Source organism: Talpa europaea (assembly GCF_964194135.1).
Source record: "Talpa europaea genome assembly, chromosome: 1".
In the NCBI taxonomy this organism is placed as follows: Eukaryota; Metazoa; Chordata; class Mammalia; order Eulipotyphla; family Talpidae; genus Talpa; species Talpa europaea.
The window spans coordinates 7,929,071-7,953,612 of record NC_140073.1 but is presented as its reverse complement, the minus strand read 5'-3'; the positions used below and the strand labels follow the sequence as shown (position 1 = coordinate 7,953,612).

At 40.0% G+C, this 24,542-nt stretch overlaps 2 protein-coding genes across 2 annotated transcripts; both read right to left on the bottom strand.

Annotated features, from left to right (window-relative positions):
- Positions 1 to 1,131: 1,131 nt before the first annotated feature.
- Positions 1,132 to 2,094, bottom strand: LOC311174649 (olfactory receptor 5A1-like; the record flags this gene model as incomplete). The annotated part of the gene is made up of 1 exon (XM_084239236.1): positions 1,132 to 2,094. The coding sequence occupies one exon, from the start codon at positions 2,092 to 2,094 to the stop codon at positions 1,132 to 1,134; it is 963 nt and encodes a 320-aa protein (XP_084095362.1).
- A 9,236-nt stretch (positions 2,095 to 11,330) lies between these two features.
- On the bottom strand, positions 11,331 to 12,302 carry LOC311170836 (olfactory receptor 5A1-like; the record flags this gene model as incomplete). The annotated part of the gene is made up of 1 exon (XM_084233290.1): positions 11,331 to 12,302. The coding sequence occupies one exon, from the start codon at positions 12,300 to 12,302 to the stop codon at positions 11,358 to 11,360; it is 945 nt and encodes a 314-aa protein (XP_084089416.1). The 3' UTR covers positions 11,331 to 11,357.
- Between the last annotated feature and the right edge of the window lie 12,240 nt (positions 12,303 to 24,542).

Sequence of the window (24,542 nt, the reverse complement as noted above, 5' to 3'; positions counted from 1 at the left end):
TAACATCTCCACATGTGGTCACTTGTATGAACTTGAGTTCCTTCCACTCCCCTGAGGACTGCCTCCTTGTTCAATGAACTGCAGAGGTGGGAGTAATGGCTTTTTACTCACTATTATGAGTAGATATTCCAAAATGCTTATTTTGTCTCTTTTTAGCAGGTATCCAGGATTTCTCTTTACATACATGAAATTGCACTGATCTTTGAGGACTTGGATGCACGGATCTTTGGGGACTCAGACTCCGTTCTGTATCTGTAGACACAACATGGCGGTCACCATTTTTGAGTCTGAGTCTCTAGGAAGCATCCACAGAACATGGGCTGGGTGCACCTGTGCACAGAAAATGATGCCTCTGGCCTCCTTCTTGCCTCTGAATGTTTCCCCAATGTTTATTTTCAAATGTTCTCTTCCTTTCCTCCATCTCTTTTTCACAATTGTATTTAAAAGGTGACTTGAGAATAAGGTAGAGGAAACAGGTTTGGGGGAAATAAAAAAAGACCCATTTTCACCATTTCCTCTTGCTTCTCCTCTTCCTTCTAATGCTCCTCCTTCTATTCCTGCTTCCTCTTTTTCCTCTTTCTACTTCCTACTGCTTTCTTCTTCTCCTTCTCCCTCTAAGTCTCTTGCATCCTCCCTCACTTTCCAGGATTCACTTTATAATTTGTTCAATTTCCCAATTTTTAAATGTCAGTATGGAACTTAAAAATCTTTCACTTCTTACTTGAAAAATACATGCAAATAAGTTAAAAAATTCAAGGGAGAAAGAATAGTTTGTGTGTCTTCTTAGGTTCTTCCAATTTCTCTACATACAATATCTATCACAACTTCGGTTCTCAACACAGGGTTTATCTACATGGTTCTAATCATGGAAACGGGCTTTCAAGCGACATGTCATATTGGAGCTGCTGCTGAGAAAGATCCCTGCATAGTGACCACTAGGCATAACAGCACAAGGAAACAGAAACCAGATTCCATACCTCTGCTGGACAATTTTATGACCCACAAAAGGACACTTGCAGATTCTCAACACTGTCTTTTGCTAGGAGTGGAAATAACTGGCCCCATATTACTTTTGTTTTGCTTTCCTATTTTTTTTCATTTTCTGTTCATGTAACATACCAAATATTACTCTTAATGAGATAAATGTGTTGTCCTCTTAAGCACTCTCTTGAGGGCATCTTTGATCTCCTTGTTCCTAAGACTATATATGAAAGGATTTAACATGGGAATAATGATAACATAGAACACGGACAGAAACTTGTTCTTTTTTGTGGAGTGGCCGGCACTAGGATGCATGTACACAGCCAGGATTGTGCCATAGAAGAGAGTCACAACCACCAGGTGGGAGGCACAGGTGTTGAAGGCCTTGGTGCTACCTTTGACAGAGGATATTTTCAAGATGGAAGCCGCAATGAAAGCATAAGATAACAAAATTATAACCAGAGAACCTAAAACAACAAAAGTCATTATCAGAAAAAGACTCATTTGACTGATGAAGGGATTAGAACAAGAAAGGCTTGAAATTTCAGTTAAGTTACAGAAGAAATTTTGGATGACATTTGGTCCACAGTAGTACATCTCAAAGCAAGTGACTACTTCAATTAAGGTTGAAATAAAACCACACCCAAGGACACCAGCAACCAGTTTCCAACAAAGCCCAGGTGCCATGATGGTCAAGTACTGGAGAGGTTTGCCAATGGCCACGTATCTGTCATAAGCCATGGCAGCCAAAAGGCAACACTCAGTCTGACCCATCCAGGAAGCTACAAAACACTGGGTGGCACAGGCAACGAAAGAAATCATCTTTTTATCTTTGAAGAGGTCTGCAAGCATCCTTGGGCTGATGGAAGAAGTGTAGCAGATGTCTATAAATGACAGGGCACCGAGGAAAAAGTACATTGGTGTGTGCAGGTGGGAGTCCATCCTGATTAGGGTGATGAGACCCAGGTTCCAGAATAATGTCACAAGGTAGATCAGCAGAAAGACTGGAAAGAGACTAAGCTGCAGCTCTTTATCCTCTGAGATTCCCAGGAGCACAAACATGGTCACAGACGTGAGGTTTCTGTCACCTCCCATGGACCTGCTTGGAACCATCTGCTGAGAAAAGATAAAAGATGAAATGGTTCATTGGCCAAAAATAAACAAAAGAACTCTCTTCATTGTTATCTTTCATGCAGCTGAGTAAATATACAAACATGATTCATTAACATTGAGTGAATCTTGCCTCTTTGCATAATCTCAATCTTAAATGAAAAATTTCCCTGCATAAATACTCTCACTCTCCCTATGGACAAGGGCAGTGATGAGGCATCATCAATGCTTTATCCACTTAAATATCTTGATTTTCTTCGTCCCTTTCAAATTTACAATTACATGGCAATGGGAAGTAAACCCATTAGGGTGATGCTGTCCCATCTGCACAGGTGAAGAAGGTCAATTTAACTAGGCAGCCCCATGTGACCTAATGCTTGGAGAAGACCCTGCATCATGCGAAGGCTCAGTGTAAAATGAGGGTGTCCAGTAGGTGCTCACTAAATCTCTGTCAGAATTAACATTCAATTAATCTATAACAAGGAAGGGCAGACATTTTTTTTATATACCCTCTGTATTCCTAAGGTCTTGAAAGATACAGGAATAATATAACAGTCATGTTGGGGCCACAAGCCAACTAGTGACTGGAAATGGATGTGACTAAACCAAATTCATAATTCTAGGACACCTCCCAGGATGTTATTAATACAGAGTTGATGGTGTCTTTTGCTCCTTTCTTTGAACCTGCAGATTTTTCTTTCTCAGTTCAGAGATACTTAAAACTTTAATTGCCTGGAAAGGATTTTTGCTCTTCATTGAATCACTGACTTTTGAAAATGTGCTGAAAATTCAGACCCCTTGCTGGGTCTGAATAAATCTACCTACCTTCTCTCCAAGGACACTTAACTCTAGAATTCTGAATTTTTGAGACATTGGTTTTAGTTTTTGAACTCTTTGTCTTTCAGAATAAATTTCTTTAATAAGTATTAATTTATTTCATGGAGATCACATTAGCAATCCTAAATCTGAAAATCAAAGTTCATCAAATGATAGAAATATCATCTATATGAAAATATATAATGACTGTGACTTTTGACAGTCAAGATAATAGACTTAACAGGAAAGATATTTAACAAAGTGATGGATGGAAGAAATTAAGGCAAATGACTTCCAAAATCGACTATAGCCAAAAAAAAGAAGGAAGTTCTACATCAAGAGGAACATTATAGCAAGAATTGGGGATAAACTGGCCCAGAAGATCCTGAATCTGAGAGAGTCAAACCCAACGAACCATACTATGGACACGTAATTAGGTATTAAAAAATGGACAGGAGGGGGCCTCCAGGGTGGCACACCGGTTGAGCGCTGGGCTGTGAAGCTGCCCACAGCCTCTGCAAAGCCTGTTGATCCCCTGCTGGTCCCCGGCCACCGGAGGAGGGTCCCACATGGCGCGCAGACCTCTTCTGCCACCCACTACTCCCCTCAGCAGTGTACTTTGTCAGTCTGCCTGTTCTTTTCCCTGCTCTGGCTCTGGTGAATTCTTTCACTCTCCGGTACTTCTGACTGTACCCAGTGCTTGTATAAATGAATAAATAAATCTTAATTTACTTAATAAATTTTTTTTTTAAATGGACAGGTGAATGCATGTAAATATCTATTATATATTTATCTATATTTAGTGGAGTATCAGTTCAATATGGCAAAACAAAAATCCTGCCTTTGTGACAACATTAATAGCCCTTCAGGGCATTATGCTAAGTGAGGGAACTCAAATAGAGAAAAGCAAATACCATGTGATCAGATTTATGTGAAATCTGAAAAATAACTGAAGTTATAAAAACAGAGAGAATGTTGCAGGCTCCAGAGGCAGAAAGTGGGTATGGGAGAAACAGGTGACTGTGGTCAAAAGGTACACTGTTCTAATTATAACACAAATAACATGTGGGGATGTCACCAAAAACAAAGAAGACTGATATACCAATACTAAAAAGTTGAAAGTTGCTAAGAGAAAAGACCTTAGATCCTCATAAAAAGGTGAGAATTTTGTAAATACATGAGGTAATAGATGTTATAACTTTATATGGTAGTCATTTTACACACATTTACACACACATTTCAAAATACGGTGTTATGTGCCTTACATCTAACAATGCTAATGGTAAGCTATATCTCAATAAAGTTGGGGAAATTTTAGTTTGAGTACCTTCTCACACCTATAACTGTTCCCATGGCTTAAACTCACTAAATATGTATGATTTACTCATACAGAAATACCCCCAAGCTATACATATGTAAGAAAATTTATGCACACATTCCAGTACACAATAACTGTTAAACAAGTGTTGGCTATGCTTATTACCATCACTGATTACCCCCAGATGACTATGAACGACAATAGTACCCAGAGCTAGTGATTACAGAGATGCTAGACTTTACTGGCTATTTGGGAGAAATTGTCACACATCATCATCTGGGCAGACCTTGAGACATCATTTTCTCTTGGCAGATGCACTGTCAGACCTCACATAGAAGCAAGTCAAACCATAAAGATAAAAGCCACATAAATTATCATCTATTCAATTTACTCAACAGGTTCTCCACCTGCATTTATTGTGGCTGCTTTTCACTTGTGCCAGACTCCTAACAGGCTGCTATATCCTTCAGAGCCTTTTAAACTAAATGTAAATGTAACAACTTATTTGTTATTTATTTTTACTGGATTTATTTTCAAGGGAAATGTGTACCATATAATGTCAAATTTTTGATCAATCAATGATACTAATATTTTTTGCTGATTATCTATATTTACTGGTAGCAAGTGCAGTCATAACTAAAAGTATTCTGCATGACCCATCACTACCAAATAAGAGTATGGGTTGTGAGTTGTTTCACTTATCATGAGAAATATTTCCTTGTTAAAATTTGGAAAGCTAGATGAAAAAATCTGAATATACTCACTCTTATGATGAATTTTTGAATGTGTTTCATTTCCCAAGAAATTGTAGAGAAGGAATGTAGACTATATAAATATTCACTGGCGATTTCACTGTGAGAACCTAGCCATCAAAACCCTACCCACTTTTACATTCTTAGGATGCAGTCAGTTTAGTTGTTTGCACAGACAAAATATCAATTTATAAAAAGTCAAGATGTGTGGAATGAAAAATACCGATGTGATATGAGAAAATTAGATAGATGGTAAACCCAATACTGCCAATATTTACAGTGGGGCCCCTCAAGAATCACTGTACACCCTTGCTATTGTCTTCAGATCCTAAGGACCTCCAAAGATAAGAATAGAGTTAGAGTTTAAGAATTCAAAACCCAATGGCAATGCACATGAGCTTTGGAATATCTTTTCTGTTGGGACAAGTTTGGTTCTTGCTACACAGAGCTGAAGCCATGTATTTAAAGGGAAATCAAGTCAATATCATTATTTAAAAAAGATTCCTTAAGGGGATAACAAGTGAGTATATGCGAAATTTCCTTGGGATGGATAAGTCTGGAAAGTATAGACAATTCAGCTTGGAACATAGGGATTTCACTGAAATTCAGTACATCACTGTTTTTGGTTCAGCACTCGATTATTAAAGGTTGCAGCATTTCCATATTTACAGAAACCATCTCAATAGATTCCAGATGACATATTATTCCCAGTCATATATAAAAACCAGAATGTGGCAGAGCACAATATCAAGTCCTTTAGAATTGCAGAACTACATCTCAACAACAGCCCTCTCCCAAGAGTAATAATTGCCATTAATCTTGTCTCTGAGTTCAGGGAATTTCAATAATGGGGAATAGTTCCATGAGAAGACACCACTGTGGAGGGGATGGAAGGGAGGGAAAGGGCAGTGCTGAAGATTAACAGTAACCAGGTGTCACACTCCTTGCTACCCACAGCTATGCTAGGAGGCTTACACAGCTGTGGAGACAGCACAAAAACCTCTCTTATTTCTAAATCTTGCTTCTCACCTTGACAAGATCCCTCAGAAATATGCAATTCTTGCCAAATTGAAATGGTGTCTTTCTTCCCTGAAACATGTTCCGGGATGGACCTGGTTAACTCCAGAATGGGAGCTGTGAGCCATGAAACAGGGTGTTCACTGACAGCAAGAGAGATGCCCACAAGTGGGGAGTCCTCTAACATTTATTATCGAGGACAGCAGAGTGAGGGGGAAAGACAATTAGATGGAGGGAGCCTCAAGGCACCTGCTCCCTGGGGTCATGTTGCCATGGTGCTTTGGTTACAACTAATCTGCCCCAGTTCCCTCCTGGTCCTTTTTTCCCTGTAGCCCTGACATAGTCTTATGGTTATAGGTCTGTGGGTTTTTTTAAAAAAAACACATTTGGAGTCATTAAAAATTTAAAGGTCTTGGAATAGTTCCATACATACATTTAATATCCAAGTAGTTAGTTGAACCAGAGGAACTACGGATTTTGCCCAAGATGACACAGCACTTGATAAATAATAACAATAAATTTACTATGTGGATGCTTCTTGCTGAACAAGCTTTCACAATATAAATATACCAATATATACATTTTATCATTTCCCTGATGAGAATTTATTATCATAACAGCCCTGAGAATAATAACTTGAGGCAAAAAGAATACCATAAAACTACTTAAAGACAGGTCACCGATTCTCAAGGTAACAATCACGGGCAATGGTGTCCGTCAGCTGAGGTTGGATATGGCTCGTCATTTTACTGGTTGTGTGACCTGAGCAAATCAGTCTCTCAAGTCTTTGTTTATCACCTATAAGGGCTGCAGTCACAGTTACTTCATAGAGTCACACTTCAAGAAGAGACTCCAATTAGTAATGTCTGAATAGTACCATTCAGAGTGTGTAATATACAGATGCCTTCTATTAATAGAAGCTGTCATTCATGCATTCTGATACAGTTTGTTCCAAATAGTGCTGCATTACTAATTCTTCATTAAAACATCTACTGTGATCATTGGCACAAAACATTATTTCTTGGTTGTTTTCGAAATGGAGCTCATCTACCTGCTGTGATTAGTTTTCAACATGTTTTGCATGTTCTACTTCAGCCAATCTTACTCCTGGGGAGAAAGTCACGGATGGTGCAATAATTGCATTATTTGATATAAAACCTGCTTATATGTTAGTTTGTATAGCCCCCCCAAAAGAACTATAACTAGACCTTTAATGAACATATTCTTTATATAAGAATAAGACCGTTCTATTTTATAACATCTTTCATTGTGTTAATATTGGTTGACATCATTGTTTAACTTAAGGGAGCATTGAATCCCCCTCTTCAGGTGTTGCTGCCACAGCTCACACACCTCCAGAGACCCACAGTCCACAACAAAGACCTTTATGTTTCCTCCCCATGCTGTACTTTTCTCTCTCCTTCTCCCTTTCCCAACATGTCTCATTGCCCCCCTCCCACGACGAGCTTTCAAGGTAACTGGATATTTTTTATGATAAATATAAAGACCCTGCCCTGCCCTGTGTGTATATATTGGTGCAGGTAGAGGGAGAGCCAAGCAGCCAACACAAAGAGTGGCAACCACTGGTGAGAGTGCCCATCAACACACGCACAACATCAGAGTCCACGCAAAACCCAGAGTGGCGGCACTGACCCCACCCAGCAATGCAAGTGTTGGTGCACAGGGAAAGGGAGTGCCCAGCAGCCACACAGACAGCAGTGTCCATGAAGAAGAGGGGGAGAGTGCCCAGCAGCCCATTCACTGCATCACAGTCCTTGCCTAGCAGATTGAGCCAGACAAAGCCCAGCCCTCAGACTCTACATACCTTGGAACACCCCAATGTCATGCCCAGTGGCATGGTGGCCCTCCACATAGAACAGAACCAAAAGCAAACACCAGAGAGAAAGAAAAATACAAGTAGTCAAGCACACCCTTTGGGCAACAACACACCACAAAAAGATACTCAGCCCCAGAAATCAACAACATGGAAGAATTTCTCTGTGTGACAGTTGAAAAATTCAGAATCGCCATAATAAAAACTTACAGAAAAGGAAAAGCAAAATATGAGAAATACAATCAATGAGCTGAAGGATAGAACTGAATCTTTAAATTAGAAAATAAGGGAAATGCAGAATGTTAAAAGATTAATTATGGAGCTAAGGAATTCTGGGTCTGGGAAGAGCAATGAAAACAGAATTTATGAAATGAAGGAAGAATCCATATTCTCAAAGATAAAGATAGAAAAAGAACCAAAAAGAAGAAAGAGAGGAACAAAGGAAAAAGAATGAAGAAACAATTCTAGAACTATCCAACACCATGAGGAAAGAAAACATAATGGTCTTAGGAATGATAGAAGGTGAAGAGAAAGACAGAGTGACTAAGAAACTATTCAAGGAAATAATCAAAGAGAACGTCCCAACATGAGTAGGAAATAAACGTAGACATACAGTAAGCTAGAACAACACCAGACGACCATAATGAAAAGAGATCTACAGCACAACACATAATAGTGAAGATCCAAAAGTATAAGACAAAGAAAATGAATGAAGCTGACAGGGGAAAGAATCAGATAACCTATAAAGGAAGACCAAAGGCTGACATCAGACTTCTGTGAAGAAACACTATGGGCAAGAAGAGAATGGAACAACATATTAAAAAACTCCCAGACAAAAAATGCCAGCCAAGAATACTTTATTCTGCAAAACTCACCTTCCTCTATAAGGAGAAAATAAGGTCCACCTAAGACAAAGAAAATCTTCAGAAATTCACTAATATTAAACCCTCACTCCAAGAAATATTACAAGAAGACTTAAAATCTAAGCATACAGATGAATGAACTGGTAGAAATGAACAAATTAATGAATGGAATAGATTTACGACCACAGTGACATCTCGATGTGTAGTCATGTCTATGAACGTGAGTTCCCTCTGCTTCCCTGAGGATTGCCTCCTAGTGCAGTGAAGCTGCAGAGGTGGGAGTAAGGGATTTTTTACTCACTATTATGTCCCAATTACAGTAGACATGCTAAAGCTGCAAAATTTATCTCTTTTTAGCAAGTTACCAGGATTTCTCTAACATATATGAAATGGAATAATAGAATTGAATAATTGCATAAGTTAACATGACTAATTATTACCATATACCAGACTCTGGGCTAGGTTTCTTCATACCTAGTTCTTAGTTGTTTTGTCATTTTTGAGGAAGACCCAGTCATCTTCTCATTGTAGAGATGAGGACAATATTGGGTTGTTGGAAAAGTCATGACACATTTTTGCATGAAAAACAGAAAAAATACGTCATTACTTCTCTGACAACCCTTTGGGTATAAGAGGCTTGTTTAAGGGTACCTATCAACAAAGTGTGCTAGAAATGAGTTTACTAAGACAGATTGCATAATTAAAAACCAGAATTTTTTTCATATAAAATTTTTTACTTTTATATTCTCCATACAATTGCGACCCCCTTATTTTGACCCCAATCCCTCCCCTCCAAAACCAGAATGTTTTAACCAGGTTTTGCTTTAGTCTCTATAATCCCAGCAGCCAATGCTTCAAAGTGATCAATTACAAAGCTGTGGTGGTTAGGGACTCCCTATGGTGATGGTTCACGGTTGAACAGGTGGTGGGAATATTACATATAATATACCCGAGAGGAGAAAGTATATAAACATATATTGTACAAAATTAAAAAAGGATGTAAAATATATATAAATAAATATTTTTTAAACTTTTTACTGTAAACAATTGTTCTATTCAATATTCATTATTTAAAATGCTTATTATCAAACCAATATTAAACTGATATTAAATATAATAATAAAAATAAAATGAGACTTTTAAAAGAATTCTAGAAAGTGCCAATAAAATAAAAAATGAGGGTCCTCCCGAGAGACGCAGCAGTTGAGCACTAGGTTGTGAGGCTGCCCGCAGCCTCTGCAGTGCCAGATCAATCCCCGGTCACCAGGTGAGGGCCCCACACAGCACACAAACCTCTCCTGCTGCCCGCTGCTCCCCTCAGCAGTGTACTTTGTCAGTCTACATACTCTGCTCCCTGCTCTGGCTCTGGTGAATTATCTCATCCTCCTGTGTTTCTGACTGTACCCAATGCTTGTATAAATAAATAAATAAATCTTTATAAAATAATTAATTAATTAATACAAAAAAAAAGATGTCGAAGGATGGATTATTGGTCCTGGAAAGAATATAGTGGACCTCAACATGCTGAGAAGAGTACCTGAGACAGAGAGATTAATTCTCACTTCATGAGTAAACTAAAGAAATCATATTTATGCATGGATTGACATGAAGTCTAATGTTACACACATAATATTGTAAAACATATGACACTTAGTACATGAACTATTGTCTGGAAAATAAAACAATCATTTAGTCAAATTTCTATAAATTCACTGCTTGGAGTTTTTGTTTCTGTGGCACCCCCAGGGCTGCTGAATCTACTGCTTCTTGGTCAAACTGAAGGCCCTGAAGACCCAGGAGGCTCAGAGCTTGGGGAACTCAGGAGCTGCCTCTTTAGACACAACATGGCAACCATTATTTCTTAGTCTCAGTCTCCAGGAAGATTTCATGGAACACGAGCTTGTGCACCTGTGCCCAGAAGATGCTGCTTCTGGCTTCTTTCTAGCATCAGAGTGTTTCCCCCAACTTTACTCTTAAATGAACTCTTCCATGCTCCTGTCTCTTTTTCACAATTCACTTTACAAGGTGACTCAAGAATAAAGTACTGGAAACAAGTGTGGTGGGAATAAAAAAGATGTCTCCTTTTTCTCCTACTCTTTCTCATTCTCCTTCTTCATCTTCTTCATCCTCATCCTCCTATCCTTTTTTCTCTTTCTCACTCCCTCATCTCCAGATTAAATTTACAATGTGTTCATTTTCTCAACTTTTAATTTTTGCTATTTAATAAATATATTCTTTTACTTCTCAATTGAAACACAAATATATAAAATAAGTAAAAGAATTTCAGAGAAGAAAGTACAGTTTGGGTAATAGCTTAGGGTTTTCTCCTTTAGAGAAATATCTATCACAACATCTCAACAACTGTTTCTGAACACAGAGTTTATCTACATGAGAAAATCCGGGAAATGGGCTTTCAAGCATCCTGCCACGTTGCAGCTGGTGCTCAGAGAGATCCCTGTGTGGATAGCACTAAGGACAACGGCACCAGGAATCAAGTGTAAGTGTCTGACATTTTCTGCCTAGATAGTCTTGTGACCTACTATAGGACACTCCTGTGTTCTTACTACTGTCTGCAATAAGGAGTAGAAATACCAGGCCCCATATTATTTTATTTTGTTTTCCTATTTTTTGCTTTCATTATTAAGCTTAATTACCAAATATTATTCTTAGTGAGGTAAATGTACTGCCCTCTTCATCACCCTCTTGAGGGCCGCTTTGAACTCCTTGTTCCTAAGGGTATAGATGAAAGGATTTAACATGGGGATAATGATAATATAGAACACGGACAGAAACTTGTTCTGTTTCGTGGAGTTTCCAGAACTAGGATGCATGTACACAGCGAGGCCTGTGCCATAGAAGAGAGTCACAACTGCCAAGTGGGAGGCACAGGTGTTGAAGGCCTTAACACTACCCTTCATGGAGGATATTTTCAGGATGGAAGCTGCAATGAAACCATAGGATAACAAAATAAAAACCAGAGAACCGCCAATAACAATACAAACGATTACAAAAAGACTCATTTGACCAACAAAGGGATTAGAACAAGACAGGCTCATAATTTCAGTTATGTTACAAAAGAAGTGTTGGATGACATTTGGCCCACAGTAGTACAACTCAAAGCCAGTGATTGTTTCAATTAAGCTAGAAAGGAAACCACACCCAAGGGCCCCAGCAACCATCCTCCAACAGAGCCCGGGCGCCATGATGGTGGAGTACTGGAGAGGGTTGCCAATGGCCACGTATCTGTCATAGGCCATGACAGCCAGAAGGCAACACTCAGTCTGACCCATCCAGGAGGACACAAGCCACTGGGTGGCGCAGGCAATGAAGGAAATCATTTTTTTATCTTTGAAGAGGTCTGAAAGCATCCTTGGGCTGATGGAAGAGGTATAGCAGATGTCTATCAAAGACAGGGCACTGAGGAAAAAATACATTGGTGTGTGCAGGTGGGAGTCCATCCTGATTAGAGTGATGAGACCCAGGTTGCAGAATAATGTCACAAGGTAGATGACCAGGAAGACTGGAAAGAGACTAATCTGCAGCTCTTTATCTTCTGAGATTCCCAGGAGCACAAACATGGTCACAGACGTGAGGTTTCTGTCCCCTTCCATGGACCCGCTTGCACCATCAGCTGAGAAAAGATGAAAGATGAAATGGTTTCATTCTCAAAGAACTGAAAAATTTCTTTTCATTGTTCTCCTTCATGCAGCTGACTAAATATACAAACATGATTCATTGGTGCTCAGTGAATCTTGCGTCTTTGTATAATCACCAACCTTAATGAAAAGTTAACTTGGATAAATATCCTTACCCTCCTTATAGATTAAGACACAGTAGTGAGGCATCCTCAGTACTCTATCCACCAAAAAATATTAATTTCATTTGAGCCACTCAAATTTATAATTACATGGCCTTTGGGATTACAACAAATTAGGGTGACACTGCCCTATCTGCACAGGTGAAGATGGTCACTTTAACTAGGCAGTCCCGTGTGACCCAGTGCTTGGAGAAGACCTTGCATCATGCAAAGCCTCAGTGTAAAATGAGGAGGTCCAGTAGGTGCATATTTAAAATCGCCTTTAGTTAATCTTTAATAAGGAAAGATTTATCATTTTATAAATGCTCTTTCTTTCACAACATCTAGAAGACACAAGAATGATATAATAGGAACTTGGAAAGAGTGACATGCAAGTAGTGCTTAGAAATGGATGTGACTGGACCAAATTTTTAACTCTAGGAAGCCGTCCAAGTTGATAGATAATACGATTTGAAAGAGCTTCATGTTCCCTTCCTTGAACCTACATATTTGTCTTATTTAATACAGATATTTATAACTTAAATATCTGGAAAAGTGATTCTGGCTCTTCTTGGAGTTGGTGATACCTTTGAAAATTGGTTGAAATTTCTGACCCTCCTCCCGACAAAGCCACCATCAGCCCCTGTGCATGTCTTGCTGGAGTCTCAGTGACCACGGAGTCCACTGTCACTTCCAGGGGTAAGACTCATCCTACAAAAGACAGTCACTTAAGCTTATAAATGTTAGGTTGTGTAGACAATGGATATAGAAACTAGGAAAGGGAGGCAGGATCTGGAAGTCTTTTCTCCTTCACTGGAGTCGGTAGAGGAAAATGAAGACTTGCATCTCTGAGCCAAATACCATGACTCTTGCCGCCCACAGTGAGTGTCTGCCTGATGGGAAACAGCTGTCCTTGTCTCCACATGGTCTTTTGAAAGTCTCAGTTGATTCCAGCTCACGTATTCTCTTAGTTCATAGATGGAAAACCATAAAGTGGCAGAGTTAAATATCAAGTACTGGAGAGATTGTAGAACTTGCTCCAAACATCGGCCCTCGCCCCAGAGTAATACCTGACATTAAACAGGTCTCCGAGGTCAGGGAATTTCGATAAGGAATTTCTATAGGGTGGGTCAGGAAGACACCATTGTGGCGGGAGGGAAGGGAGGGAGAGGGCAGCGCTGAAGAACACAAGTGACCAAGTATCACACTCTTTGCTGCCCACAACTCTTGCTAGGAGCTTACATGGCTGTGGAGACAGCACACAATCCTCTTAATTCTAAATCTTTCTTCTCACCTTGACCAAGATCCCTCAGGAATACACTCTTCTTGCCAAATTGCAATAGTGTCTTTCTTTCCTGAAAAACATTCCAGGATGGACCTGGTTGACTCCAGGATGGGAGCTGGGAGCCATGAAACAGGTTGTTCACTGACAGCAAGAGAGATGCCCCCAAGTGGGGAGTCCTCTAATATTTATAATGGAGGGCAACACAGCAGGAGGAAAGACAATTAGGTGGAGGGAGTCTCCAGGCACCTGCCCCCTGGGGTCATGTTCCATAGAGCTTTGGTCACAGCTGATCTGCCCCATCATCCATGTCCCCTATGGGCTCTTTTCCCATAGCCCTGGCTAAGTCTCATAGTTATAGATTTTGTTTTAACAAACTTAAAAGCATTAGAGCTGAAAAAGTCTTAGGAATTGTCCCATGTCATACATTTAATTTCCAGGTAAGTTGAACAGAGGAGCTAGGAATTTGCCCAGGTTGACACGGCCACCTGCTAAATAACAATAAATGAGATATGTGGACACTCTGCCTACCAAGCACACACATTTTATATGTAGTGATACATACATAGTATCATTTCCCTGACCTGAACTAATCGTCATAGCAACCCCCGAAGCATGCAATACTATTCCCTATTCATGAAAGGCAACTGAGGCAGGATGGAATGCAATAAAACCTATATAAGACAGGGCAGTATGCCCATGGTAACAACCAGGGGAAATGGTGTCAGTCAGTCAGGCTGTATCCGGCTCTTCACTTACTGGTTGTGTGACCTGAGCACAGGAGCACCTCCAAGTCTCAGGCGCTCACCTGCACATAGGCAGGTAGTCAGAGTCACTATATAGAGTAGCCCTTGGTGGAGCGAATCCTGTGATATGTCTGTAAAGTACTTATCAGAATGTGTATGACAGGGGATGCCTTCTGTTAATAGATGCTGTCATTCACGTGTTCTGATATTGATCATTCCAAAACATGCATATTACTCAGTCTTCATTTAAACATCTAAATGCCACCAACCTTTCTTGATTCTTTTTGAAATAGAGCTCATCTACCTGTTGTCATTAGAGATACAATCTAGTTTTAGACAAGGTCCCATTATAACCTTGTTCTGCTTCAATCATACTGCCGGGGAGAAAGTCATGAATGGGGCAATGGATTCATTATTTGATTTTGCACCTGCAAAACTCTAGTTTATATATTCCCCCTAATAAGCACTATAATATAAATATTCACTAAACACATTCTTTTTTAGCAATGAGATTTTTCAATTTATATAGATAGATATATTACATCACTGTTCGTTTTTTTACAATGTTTGCTTTCTTTTCACATGTGTAGTCCTCAGAGAATTCCCACCACAAATTCACCCAAGCACCATCACCACAGTCCCTTGTTCTCTTCATTCCCACGTTTTGATCCCTCTCTCTACTCCACCCCTCCAGAATATCTCTGATTTATAGTGGACTGGTTTTTTTGTTTTGTTATTTTTTTTATTATTATTTTTCCCCTGATCCCTTATTTGGTTCCCCTACATTCCTCCTATAAGTGAAACCATCCAATATTTTTCTTTTTCCTTCTCGATTATTTCACTGAGCATAATCCCTTCCAACTCCATCCATGTTGCTGTGAGTGGCATGAGTTTATCTTTTTGATTGCTGAATAGTATTCCACTTTGTATAGATACCACATCTTCTTCATCCAGTCATCTATTTTCTAACATTTGGGTTGTTTCCATATCTTACCTATTGTAAATAATGCTGCAATAAACACAGGGATGCAGGTATCCTTTTCAATTAATGTTTTGTGTCCTTTGGGTAGATCCTTAGGAGTGGAATTGCTCAGTCATATGGTAGTTCCATTATTAGTAGTCTGAGGAAACTCCACACAGCTCTCCATAGTGGTTGGACCAGTTTGCACTCCCACCAGCAGTGCAGGAGAGTTCCTTTTTCACCACATCCTCGCCAACATTCGTTGTTGCTAGTTTTTTTAATATGTGCCATTCACACTGGTGTAAGGTGGTTTCTCATTGTGGTTTTGATTTATAGTTCCCTGATTATGAAGGATGTTGAACAATTTTTTCATAAGTCTGTTGGCCATTTGCATTTTCTTTTTGAAGAAGGGTCATTTAAGGTCTTCTGCCCAATTTTTGACTGGATTGTTTGCTTTGCTTTTTTTTTTTAGTTGTGTGAGTTCTTTGTATAGCTTTATGATAAATCCCTTATCGGTTGCATGGACTGCAAAAAAATTTCTCCCTATCAGTAGAATGTCTCTTTGTTTTGGTAAATGTCTCCTTTGCTGCATAGAAGATTTTTAGTTTGATATAATCCTAGCTGTTTATCTTAACTCTCACTTTCTTTGCTTTGGGGGAGTGTATTTAAAGATGTTACTGAGATGTATAACTTGTAGTGTTTAACCTCTGTGTTCTTCTATATATTTTAAGAACACATCATTTTTATAAGAATAAAATAGTTTGATTTAAATAGCTTTTATTGAGTCAAATTGGTTTACATCACTGTTTGAATTACAGGAGTGTTGGGCCCCGCTGCAGATTATGCTGCCACAGCTCACCACCACCAGAGACCCCATAATCCATACCATAGGCCCTTGCTCCCTCCTATTATGTTCTCTTCCCTCTCTTGCTCCATTTCTCCAACCACAAATTTGCCCCATTCCACAGTCATCTTTCAAGGCAACTGAACATTTTCTGTTTTTTTTTTATAATAAATTTTATTGTTATATTCCCCATACAATTGCCGCCCCCCATTCTGACCCCAATCCCTCCCCTGCCGCCCCCGCCCCCCTAAAATTGTCTCTGGTTCATAGTTTTTTGTTGATTTTGATTTTCACTTTCTTATAGTTACTCATTTTCCTCGTCCCTTATTTAAGTTTTCTAGATTCCTGCTATGGGTGAGACCATCCGGTATTTTTCTTTTTCTTTCTGGCTTATTTCGCTGAGCATGATCCCTTCCAGCGCCATCCATGTTGCTGCAAATTGCATGTGTTTATCTTTTTTGAATGCTGAGTAATATTCCATGGTATATATGTACCACATCTTCTTGATCCAGTCATCTATTTTTGGGCATTTGGGTTGTTTCCAAAGCTTAGCTATTGTAAACAGTGCTGCTATAAACATAGGGGTGCAGGTGTTCTTTGGAATTGATGTTTCTGTGTCCTTTGGGTAAATACCTAGGAGTGGAATTGCTGGATCATATGGAAGCTCTATGTTTAGTAGATCCAGAAATCTCCACACAGCTTTCCACAGTGGTTGGACCAGTTTGCACTCCCACCAACAGTGCAGAAGAGTTCCTTTTTCTCCACACCCTCGCCAGCATTTGTTGTTGCTAGTTTTTTTAATATGTGCCATTCTCACTGGTGTAAGATGGTATCTCATGGTAGTTTTGATTTGCATTTCCCTGATGGCAAGTGATGTTGAACATTTTTTCATATGCCTGTTGGCCATTTGCATTTCCTCTTCAGAGAAGTTTCTTTTTAGCTCTTCTGCCCATTTTTTGACTGGGTTATTTTCTTTGTTGTTGTTGAGTCTCATCAGCTCTTTGCAGATTTTTGTGATCAGTCCTTTATCGTTAGTGTTGGGTGCAAAAATGTTCTCACAGTTGGTGGGGTTTCTCTTTGTTTTTGTTATTGTCTCTTTTGCTGTGCAGAAGCTCTTTAATTTGATGTAGTCCCAGCTGTTTATCTTTGCCTTCACTATCACTGCTTTGGGTGATGTGTCTGTAAAGATGTCTTTAATGTGCAAATCACGCAGTGTTTCGCCTATATTTCCTTCTATATATTTTATGGTTTCAGGTCTTATGTCTAGTTCTTTAATCCATTTTGAGTTGATTTTTGTGTATGGTGTGAGGTAGTGGTCAAGCTTCATTCTTTTGCATGTAGCGATCCAGTTTTCCCAGCACCATTTATTGAACAAACTTTCTTTGCTCCAATGCATAGTCTTTGCTCCTTTGTCAAAGATTAGTTGACCATAAATCTGTGGGTTTATTTCTGGATTTTCTATTCGATTCCCTTGGTCTGTATGTCTGTTCTTGTTCCAATACCATGCAGTTTTCATGATTATGGCTTTGTAGTATAGTTTGAAGTCTGGGAGTGTGATGCCTCCATTCCCTTCTTTTTTTTTTCAAGAGAGCTTTGGCTATTCGGGGTTTTTTGTGATTCCATATGAATTTCATCAATAATTGTTCTATTTCTTTGAAGAATGACATTGAAATTTTGATTGGAATAGCATTGAATCTGTATATTGCTTTTGGAAGGATAGCCATTTTAATAATGTTTATTCTTCCAATCCATGAGCAGGGGATGTCTCTCCATTTCTTTGTGTCTTCTTCTATTTCTTTTAACAGTGTTTTATAGTTTTCTTTGTATAGGTCCTTTATCTCTTTTGTTAGATTTATTCCCAAATATTTGATTTTTTTTGTTTTGATAATAAAAGGGATGTTTTTTTTATTTCTTCTTCTTCAGATTTATTGTTTGTGTATAGGAAGGCTACTGACTTTTGCGTGTTGATTTTGTATCCTGCCACTTTACTGAACTGATTGATGAGTTGAATTAGCTTTTCTGTGGAGTTTTTGGGGTTCTCTATGTATAATATCATATCGTCTGCAAATAGTGATAATTTGACTTCTTCTTTTCCTATTTGGATTCCTTGGATGTCTTTCTCTTGTTTTATTGCCCTGGCTAGGACTTCCAGTATTATATTGAAAAGCAGTGGTGAGAGTGGACATCCTTGTCTTGTTCCAGATCTTAATGGAATTGCTTTCAGCTTTTCACCATTGAGAATGATACTGGCTGTTGGCTTGTCATAGATGGCCTTTATGATGTTGAGGTATGTTCCTTGTATCCCAAGAGTTTCAACGGCTTTTATCATGAATGGGTGTTGTCCTTTGTCGAAAGCTTTCTCAGCATCTATTGATATTATCATATGGTTTTTATATTTCTTTTTGTTGATGTGTTGGATAACGTTGATTGATTTTCGGATGTTAAACCATCCTTGTGTCCCTGGAATGAATCCTACTTGGTCGTGGTGAATTATCTTATGGATACATTGTTGGATTCTGATGGCTAAAATTTTATTGAGGATTTTTGCATCAGTGTTCATTAGGGAGATTGGCCTGTAGTTTTCCTTTTTTGTGTTGTCCTTGTTCGGTTTTGGTATTAGTGTAATGTTGGCTTCATAGAACGTGTTTGGTATTGTCCCTTCCTTCTCAATTTTTTGGAAGAGTTTGTGAAGGATAGGCACTAATTCGTCTCTGAATCTTTGGTAGAATTCATTTGTAAATCCATCAGGTCCTGGGCTTTTGTTTTTGGGGAGGTTTTTGATTACCATTTCAATTTCGCCACTTATAATTGGTCTGTTTAGGTGTTCTATTTCTTCTTTATCTAGCTTTGGGTGATTGTAGAGTTGTAGGAATTTGTCCATCTCCTCTAGATTGTTGAACTTGTTTCCATATAATTGTTCATAGTAGTTACTGATTATTCTTTTGATTTCTGCTGTGTCCGTTGTGATTTCTCCTCTTTCATTGATGATCCTGTTTATTTGTGCTTTCTCCCTTTTTTCCTTTGTGAGCCTGGCTAGCGGTTTCTCTATTTTATTGATTTTTTTCAAAGAACCAGCTCTTGGTTTCATTGATCTTTTGGATTGTTTTTTTAGTTTCAATTTCATTTATTTCTGCTTTGGTTTTTTTTTTTTTTTTTTTTTTTTTTTATTAGAGGCATGCTTTATTTATTTATTTTATTTGTTTGTTTGTTTTGTTTATACATGCACTGGGTACAGTCAGAAGCGTGGGAGGGTGAGAGAATTCACCAGAGCCAGAGCGGGGAGCAGAGCAGGCAGAAGGACCGAAGTACACTGCTGAGGGGAGCAGCGGGCGGCAGGAGAGGTCTGCGCGCCATGTGGGACCCTCCTCAGGTGGCCGGGGAGCAGCCGGGGATCGAACCGGCGCTGCAGAGGCTGCGCGCAGCTTCGTAACCCAGCACTCAACCGCTGCGCCACCGGGGAGGCCCTTTTCTGCTTTGGTTTTTATTATTTCTTTTCTTCTACTGGTTTTGGGGTTTTTTGTTGTTCTTTTTCTAGATCTTTGAGCTTCGAGATTAGGTTGTTTCTTTGAGTTCTTTCTTGTTTCTTGATGTGAGCTTCTATTGCTATATATTTTCCTCTTATTACTGCTTTTGCTGCATCCCATACATTTAGGATATTGGTGTCCTCCTTGTCGTTCAATTCAAAAAATTTTTTAATTTCTTCTTTGATCTCCTCATTAGTCCAGTGGTCTTCCAGTAGTGTGGTTTTTAATCTCCATGAGGTAGGAAAGTTCCTTGCCTTCTTTTTATGGTTTATTTCTAGTTTGATGCCTTCATGGTCAGAAAAGATGGTTGATATGATTTCAATCTTGGTGTATCTGTTGATGTTTGTCTTGTGCCCCAGTATGTGATCGATCCTGGAGAATGATCCATGTGCGCTTGAGAAAAATGTGTACTCCGTTTTTTTGGGGTTTAGTGTTCTATAGATGTCTGTTAAGCCCAATTGCTCTAGGTCCTTATTTAGAGCTTTGGTTTCTTTACTTATTTTTTGTCTTGTTGATCTATCCATTGTTGATAGTGGTGTGTTGAAGTCTCCCACTACATATGTGTTTTCTCTGATGTCTGTTTTCAGAGAGGACAACAGTTGTCTGATATATTTTGGTGCTCCTTCGTTTGGTGAGTATATGTTAATGAGTGTTATTTCTTCTTGAAGTATTGTCCCCTTGATCATAATGTAGTGACCATTGGGGTCTCTTTTTATCTTTTTGAGTTTGAAATCTGTTTTATCTGATATAAGTACAGCTGTTCCTGCTTTCTTTTTTGGTCCATTTGCTTGTAGGATTGTTTTCCATCCTTTAACTTAGAGCCTATTTTTATCTTTTGTAGCTAAATGTGTTTCCTGGAGACAGCAAAAGGTTGGGTTTTGTTTCTTAATCCAGGCTGCAACTCTGTGTCTTTTTATTGAAGAGTTTAGTCCATTTACATTTAGAGTTAATATTGATATGTTAACATCTGTATTTGCCATTGTGTTTGTCTTTCCTTTGATTTTATTTATTTATTCTTTTAATAACTTTTTTTGGCCTTCTTTCATTGTTATTTGTCCCTCTGAGGTTCTGGCTTTAGGATTCCTTGTAGTATTTTTTGGAGTGGGGGTTTAGTTGCAATGAAATTCCGGAGTTTCTGTTTGTCTGGGAAGGTCCATATTCTTTCTTCAAAGAGGAAGGAAAGCTTTGCGGGATAGAGTATTCTTGGTTGGCATCTGTTTTCTTAGAGTCTGTTGACTATGGCCCTCCACTCTCTCCTTGCCCGTAGTGTTTCTTCACAACAGACTTGATGTCAGCCTGATTGGCTTTCCTTTGAATGTTATCTGTTTCTTCCCTCTTGCCAGCTTCATTATTTTTTCCTTGTCCTGGATTCTTGGGAGCTTTACTATTATGTGTCTTTCTGTATTTTTTCTTTCGTCGTGGAAGTTTGCTGTTCTTCTTGCTTCTTGTATATCAATTTTCAGCTCCTTCTTCACATTTGGGAAGTTCTCTTCAATTATCTCTTTGAATATTTTCTCTGTTCCTACTTCTCTCTCCTCTCCTTCTGGTATTCCTATAACTCATATTTCCTTTCCTCATGGAGTCAGATAGTTCCCGAAGTCTTTCTTCATTCTTTTTCCTTCGTACTTCTCTTTCCTTTTCTGTTTTGGTTCTTTTTATTTCTGTGTCTTCAAGAGCACTTATTCGTTCTTCCATTTCATCAATTCTGCTTTCATTGCTTTTCCCAGAATTCTTTAGTTCTTCCACTAATTCTTTGATCTCCTGCATTTCTTTTACTTCCCTCTTTAGGGGCTCAATTTCATTCTTCTGATTGTTGATTATTTTTCCCTTATCATTGTTTTCCTTTATGACTTCTGTCAGTTTTGTAATCACAGCAATTTTAAATTCTCTTTCTGGAAGGCTCAGAAGTTCTTCCAAGTTACTGTTGTTGCAATCTGGGGGCTGGTTTTCTTTTTGTGGTGTGCTTTTTCTCTGGAGAGTTGCTAGGTTGCGTGTGGTTCTTCTCCTCCCTACTGTCTGTTTTCTAATTTGCCGTATGCGTTGGGACACTGTGTTGTTGGGACTGGCCGGCATCTTGGGTGGGCTTCTCTGCTCCCCTCTGGTTCTTCCAGGAGTCATCTGTCAGTTTCAAGCAGCCTTTACTGGAGAAAGGTCCCTGTTCTAAAATGCCGATGTGGGGACACACTCCCCTGTGCGCCTGGTCTGCCCCGGCGGTGGGTTCCTGCTCCCCCTCTGGGCTTGGACTGCAGGCCAGAGGGGGTCTGGCGTGGGCGAACTTCCCCCGCTCATCTCTGGCTCCTGAGGAAGCCTTCTGCAGGTAGTCTTTACTGAAGAAATGTCCCTGTTCTAAAATGGTGATGTGGGACACACTCCCTGCGCGTCCGGTGTCAGGCACACTCTTCTGCGTGCCTGGTCTGCCCTGGCTGTGGGTGCTCGCTCTCCCTGTGGGCTCAGACTACTTGTTCGGAAGGGGCCCGGTGTGGGCTAACTCCCCAGCTGGCCACTAGCTCCTTCAGGAGCCTGTGCTGGCGTCAAGTCGCTAGGTGGCACCAGAGATCTCTCCTAGAGCCCTTGGGGAGCTGATTTTCCACCCCGTGGGACAGGGAGCAGAGCAGGGATGGTAGGGTACACCTCAACGGCTTTGGGGTGCTGTGTCTGCCTTGTGCCCCACCGTCGTGGGGAACCCACGCCCCTAATTTCGTGCCCCAGGTCTCAGTTCCAAAGCCCTCAGTTCCAGGACGCGGGCTGTAGCCCAGATCAGTGGCGCGGGAATGGCGCCTTTTGAATCCCGCTCCCCTGCCTGGGCGCCTGGTTCCTGCTCACTCAGGGAGGGTCTCCGCGCGTCTCCCCACAAGCCTAGGTCACAGGCGCGGGGGACCTGGGCAGCTGAGATCCGATCCGGATCTGCGTTTGCTTTTCAACCGCACTGCTTTTCAGCGGGATCCCTGCTGCTTTTCCGCGCAATCCCGCAATCCCGATCCGCGTCTGCTTTTCCAGCGCGCCGCTTTCCGAGCAAGGTTACCAGGTGGCCGGGGCTGTGTGCTGGTGCTGGTCTCCTCCTAGGGGTGGGGCTCTCTTTAATGGCGCCTGGAGCTCACCTCCGCAGCGGATCCTGCATGATTCTCCACAGCTCCCGTTCACGGGGTGTGGTGGCTGCAATAGTTCCTTTCCACTCACAGACCCGCTTGCTGCGTCCTTTGTTCTTGTTGGCCGTTTTGGTTTGTTGTTTTCCTCCTCTCTGCCGGTCGGAGAGTGCCGCCTCTGTGGGCGGGGGAGGGGAGCAGGGTTCTGCGCTTCCCTCCCTTCTAGTCCTCTTTTATGGCCACTTTCTTCTTCGGGTAGTTTGCTGGAGTCACCCGTTTATCTTCCGTGTCCCACTTCTCACTGGGACCTGCCGCTTTTCCTCCCTATTAACTTTTTTTAATGGGAGATCTTACTCGCAGGGTCTCCTCGCCGCCATGTTGCTCCGCCCCGCTCCTGAACATTTTCTTAGGATAATTTAAAGATGTCCACTAAAGGTCAGAATGGCATGCCCCAGCCAAACAATGAAGGACATTTTCAGGCAGTAGGTATTATTTTTGTTCCACAAATCACATTTCATGAGATACATAATGAATTGTAGCTACATTGGGAAAAGCTTGGCAGAACTCTATATACCCCAATATTCTACATGTGATATGGGGAGAGTATGTCACCCATTACCTTTACATATTTATTTAAAAACTAAATCTATGCATTTCTAGACAGTAAAATGTTCCATAAATACCTATGTATTACGGACACTTATGTCATTCACCATTGTCTAAAGAAAATCTTTTTGGTACATTTTTGTAATATTTTTTGGTTGCTATTGGATGCTGAGTCTCATGGGACTCCCTAGTCTGATGACTCTGATCCTGGTTAAACTGAAGACCCTGAAACTTCTGAGGGGCTCACATTTCTGGGATTTCGGTTCCAATTCTAGAGGCACAACATGGCTGCCATCATTTCTGCCCTCTTATTCAGTTTCTGGAAACTTCCATGGAACTTGTTCCAACCCATATAAGGTCAGAATTTGACGAATTTAAGTTCTTTCTAGCCTCAGAGAATTTCCATAACCTATTTTTTTTTTCAATTCACTTCAAAAGAAGGTTCAAGGAATGACATGGCAGAAAGAGTAATTTCAGAGTAAGCCTGGAGCAGTCATTTTGCCTCTCCTCAATTCCTCTTCCCAATGCTCTTCTTCCTCCTCCTTTATTTCCTCCTTCTCCTGCTCCTCCTCATCTATCTCTTTCAATCTCACCCTGTTTCACTATTTCTCTCTCTCTCTCTCTCTCTCTCTCTCTCTCTCTCTCTCTCTCTTTCTCACACACACACACACACACAACACACACAGACACACACACACGCACACATACACAACCCACATTCACTCATTCTGCTCTCTCCCTTGGTGTTAAAATTAAAAAGTATTACTTTTAAAATAGTTGTTCTCATATTAATGTTCCACAATTTTATTGATTTATAATAAATTCTTATTGGATAAATAAAAAGAAATATAAAAATTCAGGAAATGAACAGTCTGATGGTTTATTCCATTGTTGCCTTTCTCTATATCTGACACATGTAGCATCCCTTCTCAAAACATAATTTTATCACATGGTTCTAATAATGACAACAGGCTTTTTTATCTGACTTCAGTATTTGCAAAACCACCAC